Source organism: Carcharodon carcharias, chromosome 1, assembly GCF_017639515.1.
Source record: "Carcharodon carcharias isolate sCarCar2 chromosome 1, sCarCar2.pri, whole genome shotgun sequence".
Classification (NCBI taxonomy): domain Eukaryota; kingdom Metazoa; phylum Chordata; class Chondrichthyes; order Lamniformes; family Lamnidae; genus Carcharodon; species Carcharodon carcharias.
Genome location: NC_054467.1, coordinates 259,732,506 through 259,747,967, shown reverse-complemented (window position 1 = coordinate 259,747,967; position 15,462 = coordinate 259,732,506). Strand labels below are relative to the sequence as shown.

Genomic DNA, 15,462 nt, shown 5'->3' with positions numbered 1-15,462 from the left:
GCAACTTGCCAAAGTTTCTGCAACATCACTTCTCAAACGCACAGCTTCAGCTGCCTAGGTCAAAGGTAGCATGACAACACCATCACCTGCACTCTCACATAATCCTGACTTGAAAATATATTACTGTTCCTTCAGCATCACTGGACCAAAATCTTAGAACTGCCAACTAACAGCACAGTGGAGGTACCTACACCAACACAGACTGCAGTGGCTCAAGAAGACAGCTCACCACCACTTTACAAGGGCAATTTGGAATATGCGATAAAGATGGATTCTACCAGTGTTGCCCATGAATGGGTGAATAAAGTGGCAGAACTATCAGAAACAGATTTAAAGTTTTTAAGAAAGTAAAATACCGCAGATGTTAGAAATTAAAACAGAAAATATTCACATCTGGCAGCATCTGTGGAGGGAGAAAAGAGTTAATGTTTCAGGTTGATGACCTTTCAAGAGAACTCAGTATTGACAAAAAGGTCATCAACCTGAAACACTAACTGTTTCTCTCTCCATAACTGCTGCCAGACCTGTTCAGTATTTCCAGCACTTTTTATTTTATTACAGATTTAAGGTAATTGGGAAAAGAACCAGAGGCAACATGGGGAAACTTTTTTACTTATGCCTGTAATGGTGTTGGAAGCAAATTCAATGGACAAATGCGTTTTACAGCTTGGTTTATAGTTCAGAACTCACAGCAGTACAGTATAAGGGCTGCCTAAAATCCACATCATTCTTCCCCCAACCAGCATCATCAAAACAGGTTAACCAGTCCTTCACCCCCTTTCTAGGATCTTGCTGTTCCCAAAAGGCATGTCAATGTGACAGCACTTGTACAAGTATAAACTGATCGGTGTTATCACTGATTTGCAATGGGTGGGTCATCAATCTAGCCAATAACCCCAGCATGACAGATAAGGGAATGTCTATGGATATTGTCCATATGAACTTCCTGATGTTTTAGAAGGTTCCACTCAAGAGATTAGCAAAATAACAAAGTAACTTTCACAGAATCAGAGTGCAGACTCGATGGGCCGAAGGGCCTGCACTAACATGTGAGAATCACCTGACCTACCTTCCTAATCCCATTTACCAGCACTTGGCCCATAACCTTGAATGTTATGACGTGCCAAGTGCTCATCCAAGAACTTTTTAAAGGATGTGAGGCAACCCGCCTCCACCACCCTCCCAGGCAGCGCATTCCAGACCGTCACCACACTCTGGGTAAAAAAGTTTTTCCTCACATCCCCCCTAAACCTCCTGCCCCTCACTTTGAACTTTTGTCCCCTCATGACTGACCCTTCAACTAAAGGGAACAGCTGCTCCCTATCCATCCTGTCCATGCCCCTCATAATCCTGTACACCTCGATCAGATCACCCCTCAGTCTTCTCTGTTCCAACGAAAATAACCCAAGTCTATCCAACCTCTTTTCATAACTTAAATGTTTCATCCTAGGCAACATCCTGGTGAATCTCCCCTGCATCCTGTCCAGTGCAATCACATCCTTCCTATAATGCGGCGACCAGAACTGCACAGTACTCCAGCTGTGGTCTCACCAAGGTTCTATACAACTCCAACATGCTCTCCCTACTTTTGTAATCTATGCCTCGATTGATAAAGACAAGTGTCCCATATGCCTTTTTCACCACCCCACCAACATGCCCCTCCGCCTTCAGAGATCTATGGATACACACGCCAAGGTCCCTTTGTTCCTCAGAACTTCTTAGTGTCATGCCATTCATTGAATACTTCCTTGTCAAATTACTCCTTCCAAAGTGCATCACCTCACACTTTTCAGGGTTAAATTCCATCTGCCACTTATCTACCCATTTGACCATCCCGTCTATATCTTCCTGTAGCCCAAGACACTCAACCTCACGGTTAACCGCCCAGCCAATCTGTGTCATCCGCAAACTTACTAATCCTACCTCCCACATAGTCATCTATGTCGTTTATATAAATGACAAATAATATGGGACCCAGCACAGATCCCTGTGGTACGCCACTAGATATTGGCTTCCAGTCACTAAAGCATCCTTCTGTCATCACCCTGTTTCCTACAACTAAGCCAATTTTGAATCCACCTTATCAAATTACCTGTGCATTTGCCTTCTTTATAAGTCTCCCAGGTGGGACCTTGTCAAAGGCTTTGTTGAAATCCATATAAACTACATCAACTGCACTACCCTCATCTACACACCTGGTCACCTCCTCAAAAATTTCAATCAAATTTGTTCGGCGTGACCTCCCTCTGACAAAGCCATGCTGACTATCCCTGATCAAACCTTGCCTCTCCAAGTGGAAATAGATTCTCTCCTTCAGAATTTTCTCCAATTGTTTCCCTACCACTGACATGAGACTCACTGGTCTGTAGTTCCCTGGCTTATCTCGACAACCCTTCTTAAACAGCGGAACCACATTAGCTGTTCTCCAGTCCTCTGGCACCTCCCCCCTGGCCAGAGAGGAATTGAAAATTTGAATCAGATCTCCTGCGATCTCCTCCCTTGCCTCCCTCAGCAGTCTGGGACTCAAATCATCCGGGCCTGGAGATCTGTCCACTTTTAAGCCTGCCAACACCTCCAATACCTTGTCACTCCTGATATCAATTTACTTAAGGACTTCGCAGTCTCTCTCCCCGAGTTCAATACCTTCATCCTCATTCTCTTGGGTGAAGACGAATGTGAAGTATTCGTTCAACACTACTGATGTCCTCTGGCTCCACCCATAGATTGCCCCCTTGGTCCCTAATAGACCCTACTCTTTCCCTGGTTATCCTCTTCCCATTGATATACTTATAGAATATCTTGGGATTTTCCCTACTATTACCAGCCAGAGCTTTCTCATATCCCCTCTTTGCTCTCCTAATTTTCTTAAGCTCCACTCTGCACCTTCTGTACTCCACTAATGACTCCATTGATTTGCTTCCCTTGTACCTGCTAAAAGCCTCTCTTTTCCCTTCTCATCATAACCTGAATATCTCTGGTCATCCATGGTTCTCTGGGCTTGTTACTCCTTCCTATCACCCTAGAGGAAACATGTTGAGCCTGCACCCTCCCCATTTCCTTTTTGAACACCACCCACTGCTCCTTTGTAGATTTCCCCACAAGTAGCTGTTCCCAGTTTAACTTGGCCAGATCCTGCCTTAATTTATTAAAATCCACTCTACCCCAATCCAAAACATTTTTTTTGCAACTTGTCTATTTCTTTGTCCATAACAAACTTAAACTGTACCATGTTGTGGTCGCTATCACTAAAATGCTCCCCCACCACCACCTCAGCCACCTGTCCGGCTTCATTCCCCAGAATTAGGTCCAGCACTGTGCCATCCCTTGTTGGACCCTCTACATATGAACCTAAAAAGTTCTCCTGTACACATTTCAAGAAATCCACTCCATCCAAGCCCTTAACACTATGTCTATCCCAATTAATGTTGGGAAAGTTGAAATCACCTAATATAATTACCCTGTTGATATTGTTTTTACACATCTCCGCAAATTGTGCACATATTTGCTCCTCAATTTCCCGGTGACTATCTGGGGGTCTATAATAAACACCTAACAATGTGGCTGCCCCTTTTGTATTCCTAAACTCTCCCCACAAAGCTTCATTTGATGTCCCCTTCAAGATATCATCCCTCTTTACTGCAGTAACTGACTCCTTAACTAATAATGCAATGCCTCCTCATCTTTTACCCCCTCCCCTGCCTCGCCTGAAGATTCTATATCCCGGAATGTTGAGCTGCCAATCCTGCCCCTCCCTCAACCATGTCTCAGCGATGGCTACTATATCACAATTCCACGTATCAATCCTCACCCTTAACTCATCCGTTTTACCTGTAATACTCCTGGCATTAATATAGAGGCCACCCAGCCTTGCCTTACTCCCTTGAAACTTAATGCAGCTGTAGTCCCTCTGACTTGATTGTTTTACTGTACTATGATGGTTCCCTATTCTGCTAACATTCTGTGTCCCCTCCCCCTGCTGAATTAGTTTAAACTCCTCCCAACAGCACAAGCAAACCCGCCCGCAAGGATGTTAATCCCACTCTGGTTCAGATGAAGACTGTCCCGCTTGTACAGGTCCCTGTGATCCAGGAATCTAAAACCCTCCCTCCTGCACCAACTCTTAAGCCACGTATTCATCTGCACTATTCTCCTATTTCTGAGCTCACTAGCACGTGGCACTGGGAGTAATCCAGAGATTACAACCCGAGAGGTCTTGCTTTTTAGTCTACTGCCTAACTCCCTGAATTCTTGATGCAAGACCTCATCCCTCTTTCTACCTATGTCATTGGTACCAACATGTATCATGACCTCTACCTTATCACCCTCCCCCTTCAGGATGCCCTGCAGCTGTTCAGTGACATCCCAGACCCTGGCACCAGGGAGACAACATACCATCCTGGAGTCACATTGACGGCCACAGTAGCGCCTATCTGTTCCCCTGACTATAGAATCCCCTATTACTATTGCTCTTCCTCTCTTCTTCCCCTCCTGTATAGACAGGCTGCTTGTGGTGCCAGAAGCTTGGCTCTGTCTGCACTCCCTGGAGGAACCAGCGTCATCATCAGCCTCCAAAATGGAATAACAATTTGCAAGTGGGACCCCAGGGGACTCCTGAACTACCTGCCTGTTTCTCTTGGACTGCCTGGTGGTCACCCATTCCCTTCCTTCCTCAATTCCTTTCAGCTGCAGTGTGACCACCTCTCGAAACTTTGTGCCAAGGGTTGGTTGGGAACTAGAAGAGAGTAAAGTTAAAGGAAATGTTCTGAGTGGTGGGATGTGACAAGTGGTGTTCCCCAGGGATCTACTGAGGCCTCAGCTTTCACCATAGCTTTCAATGACTTGGATGAAGGTACAGATCTAAGTAAGGAGTCACAGGAGGTTGTGTGGATGGCAAAAGGAAGTTGCAAAGGGACATAGATTAAGTCTACAGCAGATGAAGTTCAATGTGGAATAGTGTGAGGTCACATCCATTTAGGATTCAAGAAAGACAAATGTGCAAAACTAGGAACTGTGAAAGAGCAAAAGGGTTTGGGTGTTCATGTACACAAATCACTAAAACCAAGTGCACAGGTAATAAATGATAGCAGTATCTCTCCTCTCAAAAACATCCCAAAGCACAGAACATTATATGATTTCTTTTCAAATTGGGAGTCACTGATGTCATGAAACCAAAAGGAGTAAGAGCTTCCATTTATACAACACCTTTATAGAAGCACTCTCTACAACCTCAAGACATCACAAAGCATTTTACAGCCAACAAAGTACTCGTGAACTGTAGTCACTTTCAGAACTCAGGCAACTGATTGCAGAGGAAGATCCCACAGACAGTAATGTAATAGCGAATGAACCCATTTTAAAGATGGTATTTGAGAGATAAATGTTGTTCAGGGCACTGGAGGGAATTTCCTGATGTTTCTTGAGCTCTGGCCTTGGGATCTTTTACATTCACCTGACAGAAGTCAGGGCCTCAGTTTAACATCTCTTCTGAAAGACTGCACCTCCAATGGTGCAGCACTCTCACGGTAGCGCATGGGTGTATCAGTCTGGATTATGTTGTCATTTATTGCAAGCGGAATGGAATATCAAAATAGGGATTTTTACTGCTGTTGTGCAGGGGTTGGTGGGACCACATCTGGAGTACTGTGTACAGTTTTGGTCTTCTTAGTTAAGAAAGGATAAATGTGTTAGAAGTAGTTGAGAGAAGGTTCCCTTGACTGGCAGCTGGAATTGGGGGGTGGGTGCTTATTGTATGAGAAAAGGTTGGGCAGGCTGGGCCATTGGAGTTTAGAAGATTGAGGTGATCTTATTGAAACATCTAAAATCCTGAAGGGACTTGCCAGGGTGGATGCTGAAAGGATGTTCCCCCTTGTGGGAGAGACCAGAACTAGGGGACCAGTGGAGGCAGGGTCATTGAGTATTCTTAAGGCAGAAGGAGATAGGTTCTTGACTAACAAGGGAGTCAGAGGCTATCGGGGCCAGGCAGGATGTGGAGTTGGGCACCAATCAGATCAGCTACGATCTTACTGAATGGTGGAGCAGGCTCGAGGGGCCAAGTGGCCTACTCCTCCTCCTAACTCATATGTTCATGGCCCATAATCTCTGGATTCGGATGAGTGTTTCCAATGAATTAAACTAGATCCAAATGGATTAAGAGAAAATACCTTTGTTTAAGATAATCAGTCAAACTTGTGTCGTGGCTCATTGATGTTACCAAGAGTGACATACATTCATACACAGGACCAGTTCTCAATTAAAAAGAGAGGAACACGTTCAAGCCTTGCGCCTTTTTTTGAATTACCCAGGAACTCAGACAGTCGGTGGGGGGGGGGTGCTGCTGCTGTAGATCCCCTGTTACTTTTTCCATGACAACCCCTTGGGGGCCAATCAGTGTCGACCTGCCCGTCGATTGTTGCGACGGTTTGAAATTTGGAACTCTTGTGTTTGTCCGGATGAGCGCGAGGCCCAAAAGCTTCAGCGACCTGGCCTCTCTTTGAGAGCAACAATCAAGACCTGCACCAACAGGCTCCTGTCAAAATACACTTTTCCGGATTGTTCCAGGAGCTCCCATCAAGTACAGAGCCAGGCTAGAGAGGTTCTGTGACCACCTCACCTGCCACCCCCCCCCTCCCCCCCCACCACCCCCCACCACCGCCCACCCAGCCAACTGTGCCCTGCCCCCTCCCCCCCCAGCCCCCAGTCCCCAGTCCACCCCCGCAGCCCACCCCCCCCAGCCCCTAGTCCACCCCCCCAGCCCCCAAGCCCACTGTCCCCCTCCCCTTCCCCTCCACTCCAGTGGAGCCCCGCCCTGGACTCCGCCTTCCGGTGGGCCCCACACGTCGCCTCAGGGTCACCGCCCCCTTTAAGAGATTCCCTGCTTTGTCATTCCCGAGCTCCACGGGGGCCTCCGCGCTCACTCACCCTCCACATACATCCAAACCCCTCTAAATGCGCCCCAACCCCCACCTTCCCCCTTCTCCTAGGCCCAGGTCCAGCCGGCGCCCCAACACGGGGCCAAAACCCGCGGCGAGCAGCCAATCCCCGCACCCATACGGCCTTTCCCGGCCGGCTCGCCACGTCCCCTAAACATCCCGCGCCCCCTTTCCCCGATAAACCCATCCCCGGCCGGCGGATGGCACCGGATTGCCCCCCGCTCCGCTCACCCACCATCATCTTTCCGCCTCGTCTCTCCGAGCGCCTCCGTCCGAACCTTCCAGCAACCGACCCAACACGCACGGCGTCTTGACGTCACACGGCGCCCTCGCGTGCAGCTGCCACGGTAACGACCGACGCCGGCGCTCTGCCAGGATCAAAGATGGCGACCCCACCACCCATTGCACTGGCCAATTCTGGATGTGAGGGTAAAAAGGGATCTGCACACTGGAGAAATAGGGATCTGCATTGGAATACAGGGATCTGCACACTGGAAAAATAGGGATCTGCATTGGAATACAGGGATCAGTACACTGGAAAAATAGGGATCTGCATTGGAATACAGGGATCTGCACACTGGAGAAAAAGGGATCTGCATTGGAATACAGGGATCAGTACACTGGAGAAATAGGGATCTGCACTGGAATACAGGGATCTGCACACTGGAGAAATAGGGATCTGCGTTGGAATACAGGGATCAGCACACTGGAAAAATAGGGATCTGCATTGGAATACAGGGATCAGCACACTGGAGAAATAGGGATCTGCTTTGGAATACAGGGATCTGCACACTGGAGAAATAGGGATCTGCATTGGAATACAGGGATCAGTACACCAGAGAAATAGGGATCTGCATTGGAATACAGGGATCAGCACACTGGAGAAATAGGGATCAGTACACTGGAGCAATAGGGATCTACATTGGAATACAGGGATCAGTACACTGGAGAAATAGGGATCTGCATTGGAATACAGGGATCAGCACATTGGAGAAATAGGGATCTGCACTGGAATATAGGGATCAGCACACTGGAGAAATAGGGATCTGTACTGGAATACAGGGAACAGTACACTGGAGAAATAGGGATCTGCATTGGAATACAGGGATCTGCACACTGGAGAAATAAGGATCTGCATTGGAATACAGGGATCTGCACACTGGAGAAATAGGGATCTGCATTGGAATACAGGGATCAGTACACTGGAGAAATAGGGATCTGCATTGGAATACAGGGATCAGTACACTGGAGAAATAGAGATCTGCATTGGAATACAGGGATCAGTACACTGGAGAAATAGGGATCTGCTTTGGAATACAGGGATCAGTATACTGGAGAAATAGGGATCTGCTTTGGAATACAGGGATCAGCACACTGGAGAAATAGGGATCTGCATTGGAATACAGGGATCTGCACACTGGAGAAATATGGATCTGCTTTGGAATACAGGGATCAGCACACTGGAGGAATAGGGATCTGCATTGGAATACAGGGATCAGTACACTGGAGTAATAGGGATCTGTACACTAGAGAAATGGGGATCAAGACACTGGGATATAAGGATCTGTTCACTGGTGAATATGGATCTGTACACTAGAGAAACTGGGATCTGTACACTTGAGAAATGGGGATCAATACACTGGTATATAGGGAGAAGTACACTGGAGAAAAAGTGATCTGTACACTAGAGAAATGGGGATCTGTACATTGGAGAAATAGGGATCTGTACACTGGGATATAGGGGTCTGTTCACTGGAGAATAGGGATCTGTACACTGGAGAAACTGGGGATCTGTACACTGGAGAATTAGGGAACAGTACACTATAAAATAGTGATCTGTACAGTGGACAAATAGGGATCCGTACACAAGAATCTGGGGTTCTGTAAACTGGAGAAATAAGGGCCTGTACCTTGGGGAATAAGGGTCAATACACTGACAAATAGGATCTGGACGATGCAGAAAAAGGGATCTCTGCGCTGGAGAAACAGGGATCTGAACAATGGGATATAGGGATCTGTTCACTGGAGAGTAGGGATCTGTACACTAGAGAAACTGGGATATAGGGATGTCATGTCAATAAAACATGAAAATGAAACTATGTACATCAAAACCTTATTCTTTTTCGCTATTTAAAAACTGACTTTTGCTGAACCAAATGATGGCTGTTATAGGTCACATGTCTCACAAGATTGGCTGTCTGTCCTGGAAGCTACCAAGGGAGATACCAAAACAAAGGGGTTCCACTCTCATCCTTGTGATGAATTGAATTCAGGGATAGAAGGTACTATAGCTAAATTTGCACTTGACACCAAAATAGGTGGGAAAGTAAGTTGTAATGAAGAAATAAGAAATTTACAAATGGATATGGACAAGTTAGGCTAATGAGCCAAAATTTGGCAGATGGAGTTTAACGTGGATAAGTGTGAGGTTATCCATTTTGGTTGGAAGAATAAAAAGGCAACTTATTATTTAAATGGAGAGAAACTTCAGAATGCTTCAGTGCAGAGGGATCTGGGCGTCCTCGTGCATGAATCACTGAAAGCTAGTATGCAGGTACAACTGTTAATAAGGAAGGCAAATGGAATTTTGGCCTTTATTGCTAAAGGAATAGAATATAAAAATAGGGAAGTGTTGTTGCAACTGTACAAGGCATTGGTGAGACCCCACCTGGTGTACTGTGCACAGTTTTGGTCCCTTTACTTGAGGAAGGATGTAGTTGCATTGGAGGCTGTTCAGAGGAGGTTCACTAGATTGATTCCAGAGATCCGGGGCTTGTCTTGTGAGGAGAGATTGAGCAGTTTAGGCTTCTACTCGCTAGAGTTTAGAAGGATGAGAGGAGATCTAATTGAGGTATATAAGATGCTAAAGGGGATAGACAAAGTAGACATTGAGTGGATGTTTCCCCTTGTGGGGCATTCTAGAATGAGAGGCCATAGTTTTAGGCTAAGGGGTGGTAGATTTAAATCAGAGATGAGGAGGAATTACTTTACTCAAAGGGTCATGAATCTGTGGAATTCACTACCTCAGAGTGCAGTGGATGCCGGAACACTGAATACATTTAAGGAGGAGATAGACAGATTTTTAATTAGTAACGGGTTGAAAGGTTATGGGGAGAGGGCAGGAAATTGGAGTTCAGTCCGTAATGAGATCAGCCATGATGGTATTGAATGGTGGGGCAGGTTTGAGGGGCTGAATTGCTGACTCCTGCTCTTAGTTCTTATGTTCTTATTATGTTCTTATGTTGTGGAATCTTACATCCCATTGTAGGATCACATAATCACAAAACTAGAAAGCTAACAGATGAAGTGGTTCCCCAGTCAGGGCAATAACAAAGACAGAGATATCAAAACTTTTTATACCTGAAGAGGTATTAACCGCCACCAGTTTACTCCTAAGGGGAGCAATGGATTTTGGCCTTTAAGCGTTGCTTCAATCCAGTGTCACCCTGGCTCAGCTAGAGACTGTTCACTTCTGATGTCAGAGGTTGTGGGTTCAAGTCCCATTACAGAGAATTCAGTACAAAATTGTAGGCTGGCACTCTACTGCAGTACTGATGGAGTGCTGCATGGTCAAGAGGTGCTGTCCTTCAGATTAGATGAACTTTCTTGAGTTTCTGATAAGATAACAGAGAGGGTTAATGTGGTGTTTATGGACTTACAACAGCCGTTTGATAAAGAGCCACACAACAGACTCATAAGCATAGAGGTCATCAGATAGATAGGAGGGACAGTAGCAATATGGATACAAAATTGGCTGAGTGACAAGAAACAAAGAATAATGGTGAACGGAAGATTTACTGACTGGGGGAACGTTTACAGCCACAGTCACTTGTTAGTACAGAATTTGAATATTGCTGAAAAGAGAGACACTCATCAGGACAAATGCAAGAATGGCAAATTTCAAATTATCACAACAATTCATGCTACAGGAGAAAAGGGTGCTGATTTGTTGGCAAGTTGACTCTGATTGGCTGAGGCGATGCCATGGAGAAAGCAGTGAGGAACTATAGACTCCCCAAGCACCTGGGTAATTCCAGAAAGGTAGAAAACGGGTCCCTGTGTATCAATGTTTTTTGGCTTCTAGCAAGCATAGTGAGCCAAGTTACAAGCTCGAGTGATTATCATTAGTTGGTTGTTAGTGTGGCCATTAGCACACTCAGGATTGTTCAGCAAGCGCTGAATCACATCTAACAGTAGACATTTTGTTTTGGATTTTGCAATTGCCGGCTGGTTGAGTACAGTCTGTATTCTGCTATTATCAGCAACCGAAGGATCATGCTTTTTGATTCACTCAGCCAATCTTTGCGAAGTATGGCCTATGTACCTCACACAACACTGGTACTGAAATTCATGCACAGCGTTGCGCAGTTGTGCGGCAGACACAAGCTCCTTTTGAACTGATGGCAGCATCCTGTTACTGGAAAATGCCACTCGCGTAGTCACTGCTTAGTAGCAGTGTGAAACGGTTTGCTTAACCTCAAATTTTTGAGATACTTTGCCTTTCCAGGGTAATTTGCAGTAGACAGGACACACTTTTCCGGTCCAAAGGTGGTGAGCTTTGGCCCATTTGCACAATAGACAGCGAGTAGTTATGATCCAATCAGGGTAGTCATCATCCTGCAGCTGTTCTGCCCATGTGTGTTCTAATTGGCTGCTGCATTTCCTACATTACCACAGTGACTACATTTGAAAAAAGTTCTTCATTGGCTATGATGTGCTTTTGGGGTGTCCTGAGGTTGGGAAAGGTGTTGCAGAATAGGATTAATTAATGACCTCATAGTGAGGCACCCCTAGGTAGCAGTGATCATAATATAATTGAATTTTACATTAGTTTGAGAGAAAGGAGGCTAGCATTTTAAACCTAAATAAGGGCAATTATGAGGGCATGAAAGCAGAACCATCTAAAGTGAACTGGCAAATGAGGTTAAGGGATGGGTCATTAGAGATGCAGCGGCAGACATTTAAAGGGATATTTCAGAATACACAGAATAGATAAATTCCAGTAAGAAAGAAAAATTCCAAGGGGCTGACCCACCATCCATGGTTAACTGGGAAGGTTAAAGATAGTAACAAACTTAAAGAAAAAGCATAAGGGGGAGCGGCAGGTCAGAAGATTGGACCGAATACAAAGAACAGCAAAGAAAAGATTACTAAGGAGGGGGAAAATTGCAGTATGAGAGAAAGTTAGCTAGAAATATAAAAGCAGATAGTAAAAGTTGCTATATATATATTCAAATAAGAAAAGAGTTAACAAAGTGAGCATTGGTCCTATAGAAAGTGAGTCTGGAGAATTAATAATGGAAAATAAGGAGATGGCAGATGAATCGAACATGTATTTTGCATCCGTCTTCACTATAGAGGATACAAGTAACATCCCGGAAATAGCTGTAAATCAGGAAATGGGAGGGAGGAAGGAACTCAAGAAAATTACAATCACCAGAGGAGTGGTATTGAGCAAATTGCTGGAGCTGCAGGGTGACAAGTCCAAGAATCCTGATGGACTTCATCCTGGGGCCTTAAAATAAGTAGCTAATGAGATAGTTGATGCATTGGTTTTAAGTTTTCCAAAATTCACTGGATTCGGGAAAGATTCTGTTGTCGATTGTGTAAAGAACATAGCTTTTTATTTCTGTTGGACTGTGGATTAAAATTACAATGGCTGCAGTTTGAAGGACATATCTACTGAAACACTGTGAGCGATATATACAATGTTGCTGCCCTGGAACTGAGTGTGGCATGAGAGACAGAATGGTGCCAAGGAGGAGTCTGGCCTAATGGGGAACGGTCTGGCAACAATGTTTTAATTGGCTCCTGACCAGGTCAACAGGGTTTGTATGAGAGCAGAATAGCTCCTAGCCTGAAAGGAAAAAGACCTAAAACCTCTCTCTCCAGTGTGTGTAAGATCCCAGTAATTCTACAATAATAACTAGCTGGCTTTTTTTCCCTCATATCTCTATAACCGGCTCACTCTCTGAAAACCCCTGTCAAGAGGCAAAGGGGAAAATCACTGTTAGAAACATGGAAAGGCAAGTGCTCAACCAGAGAAATAAAGACTGGAAAGTGCTGGAAGACTAACGCGTGTCATCAACAAAGAACTGAAAGGAATTTGGAAGACATTGATCAAAATCAACCCATCGAATCGTATAGTCCAGAATTGGTGCTATTGAACTGTTCTATCCCACCCCTAAGATCTATGTTTTTGTGTGTTTTATGTGTCTTGTATGCGTTATAGGAACTTAAGAAGGGGTAGAGTTTAGGTTATAGAGTTAGAAATTAGCAGTTCTTTCTTTTGCCACTGGTTAAAGACAATTTGTTGAATAAACAGTTATTTACTTATTAAGTTTACGAACCTGGTGTGCGTATTCGGTTAACCTAAAGTAAACAATTAGATGGTTTGATCAAACTTTTCACATTTGTCACGGCTCAGGGAGCAGTGGGGCTTGATATTGCAGCGCACTATCCCCAGTGAGTTGTGACAATTGTCATAAAAACCCATCTGGTTCACTACTATCCTTTAGGGAAGGAAATCTGCCATCCTTGTCTGGTCTGGCCTACACGTGACTCCAGACCCACAGCAATGTGGTTGACTCTTAAATGCCCTCTGAACCAAGGTAAGTAGGGATGGGCAATAAATGCTGGCCTAGCCAGCGATGCCCACATCCTATGAACGAATAAACATAAGGATTGGAAAATAGTGAATATAACTCCTTGATTCAAAAAGGGAGGGAGACAGAAAACCGGAAACTACAGGTCAGTTAGCTTAACATCTGTCAGAGGGAAATTGTTAGAAGCTATTACAAAAAATATAATAGCAGGGCACTTAGAAAAAAATCAAGATAATCAGGCAGAGTCAACATGGTTTTGTGAAAGGGAAGCCATGTTTAACCAAGTTATTGGAGTTCTTTGAAGGAGTCATATGTGCTGTGAATAAAGGGGAACTGGTGGATGTACTGTACTTAGATTTCCAGAATGCATTTGATAAAGTGCCACATCAAAGTGGAAAATAAAGGCACATGGGGTAAGGGATACAGAGTGGCATGGATAGAAGATTGGCTAGCTAACTGAAAACAAAGAGTAGGCATAAATGGATCATTTTCTGATTGGCAACATGTGACGAGTGATGTGCCACGGGGATCAGTGCTGGGGCCTCAACTTTTTACAATTTATATTAATGACTTGAATGAATGGACTGAAAGTGTGGTTGCTAAATTTGGTGATGACACAAAGATAGGTAGGAAAGTATATTGCAAAGAGGACATAAGGAGGTTACAAAGCAATATATATAGGTTAAGTGAGTGGGCAAAGATCTGGCAAATGTAATATAATGTGGGGAAATGCAAAATTGTTCATCTTGTCAGGAAGGATAAAAAAGAAACTTATTATCAAAATGGTGAGAGATTACAGAGCTCTGAGATGCAGATTGATCTGGGCGTTCTGGTGCATGAATCACAAAAGGCTAGTATTCAGGTACAGCAAGTAATTAGGAAAGCACATAGAATGTTATCGTTTATTGTGTGGGAAATTGAATACAAAAGCAGGGAGGTTATGCTTCAATATTAGATTTTACTTCAGTTGTACAAGGCATTGGGGAGACCACAACAACAGCAGATAAAAGCAAAATACTGCGGATGCTGGAAATCTGAAACAAAAACAGAAAATGCTGGAAAAACTCAGCAGGTCTGTCAGCCTCTGTGGAGATAGAAAAACAAAGTTAACGTTTCGAGTCTGTATGACCCTTCTTCTGAGACCACATCTGGAGCACCCTGTACAGGATTGGTCTGCTTATTTAAGGAAGGATGTAAATGCGTTAGAAGCAGTTCAGAGAAGGCTTACAAGGCTAATACTTGGATTGGGCGGGTTGTCTTATGAGGAAAGGATGGACAGGTTAGGCTCGTATCCACTGGAACTTAGAAGAGTAAAATGTGACTTGCTTAAAACATATAGGATCCTGAGGGGTCTTGACAGGGTGGATGTGGAGGAGGATGTCTCCTCTTGTGGGAGAGTCTCGAACTAGGGGTGACGGTTTAGTAAGAAGAGGTCACTCATTTAAGACAGAGATGAGGAGAAATTCTTTCTCCCAGAGGGGTAGTGAGTCTTTGGAACTCTCTTCCTGAAAAGGCAGTGGGAGTTTGAATATTTTTAAGGCAGAGCTAGATAGATTCTTGATTAACAAGGTGGGGGGGGGGGGGGTGAAAGGTTATCGGGGTTAGGCAGGAGTGTGGGGTCGATGGGGTTACAATTGGCTCATCTTGTCGAAGGGCGGAGCAGGCTCGAGGGGCCGAGTGGCCTTACTCCATAGAACCAGAGAAAAGTTACAGCACAGAAGGAGGCCATTCGGCCCATCTTGTCCATGCCAGCTCCTGCTCCTAGTTGCAAGTTCTTTGTTTCAGCCTCTGTTTTGCTCAGTGTTAGGGGGTAGGAGCTGTGTTTGGGGGTGGGGGGGGGGGGGGGGGGGGGGGGGGGGGGGGGGGGGGGGGGGGGGGGGGGGGGGGGGGGGGGGGGGGGGGGGGGGGGGGGGGGGGGGGGGGGGGGG

General features: G+C 45.1%; 1 protein-coding gene across 1 annotated transcript in view; it reads right to left on the bottom strand.

Moving 5' to 3' along the window:
* The window catches only part of cct7 (chaperonin containing TCP1, subunit 7 (eta)), a 38,144-nt gene extending 30,855 nt beyond the window's left edge, over positions 1-7,289 (bottom strand). Inside the window, exon 1 of the mRNA XM_041200873.1 lies at positions 7,165-7,289. Coding sequence (XP_041056807.1) covers positions 7,165-7,170 — 6 coding nt within the window. The 5' untranslated portion in view covers positions 7,171-7,289. The remainder of the gene's footprint in view (positions 1-7,164) is intronic.
* Between the last annotated feature and the right edge of the window lie 8,173 nt (positions 7,290-15,462).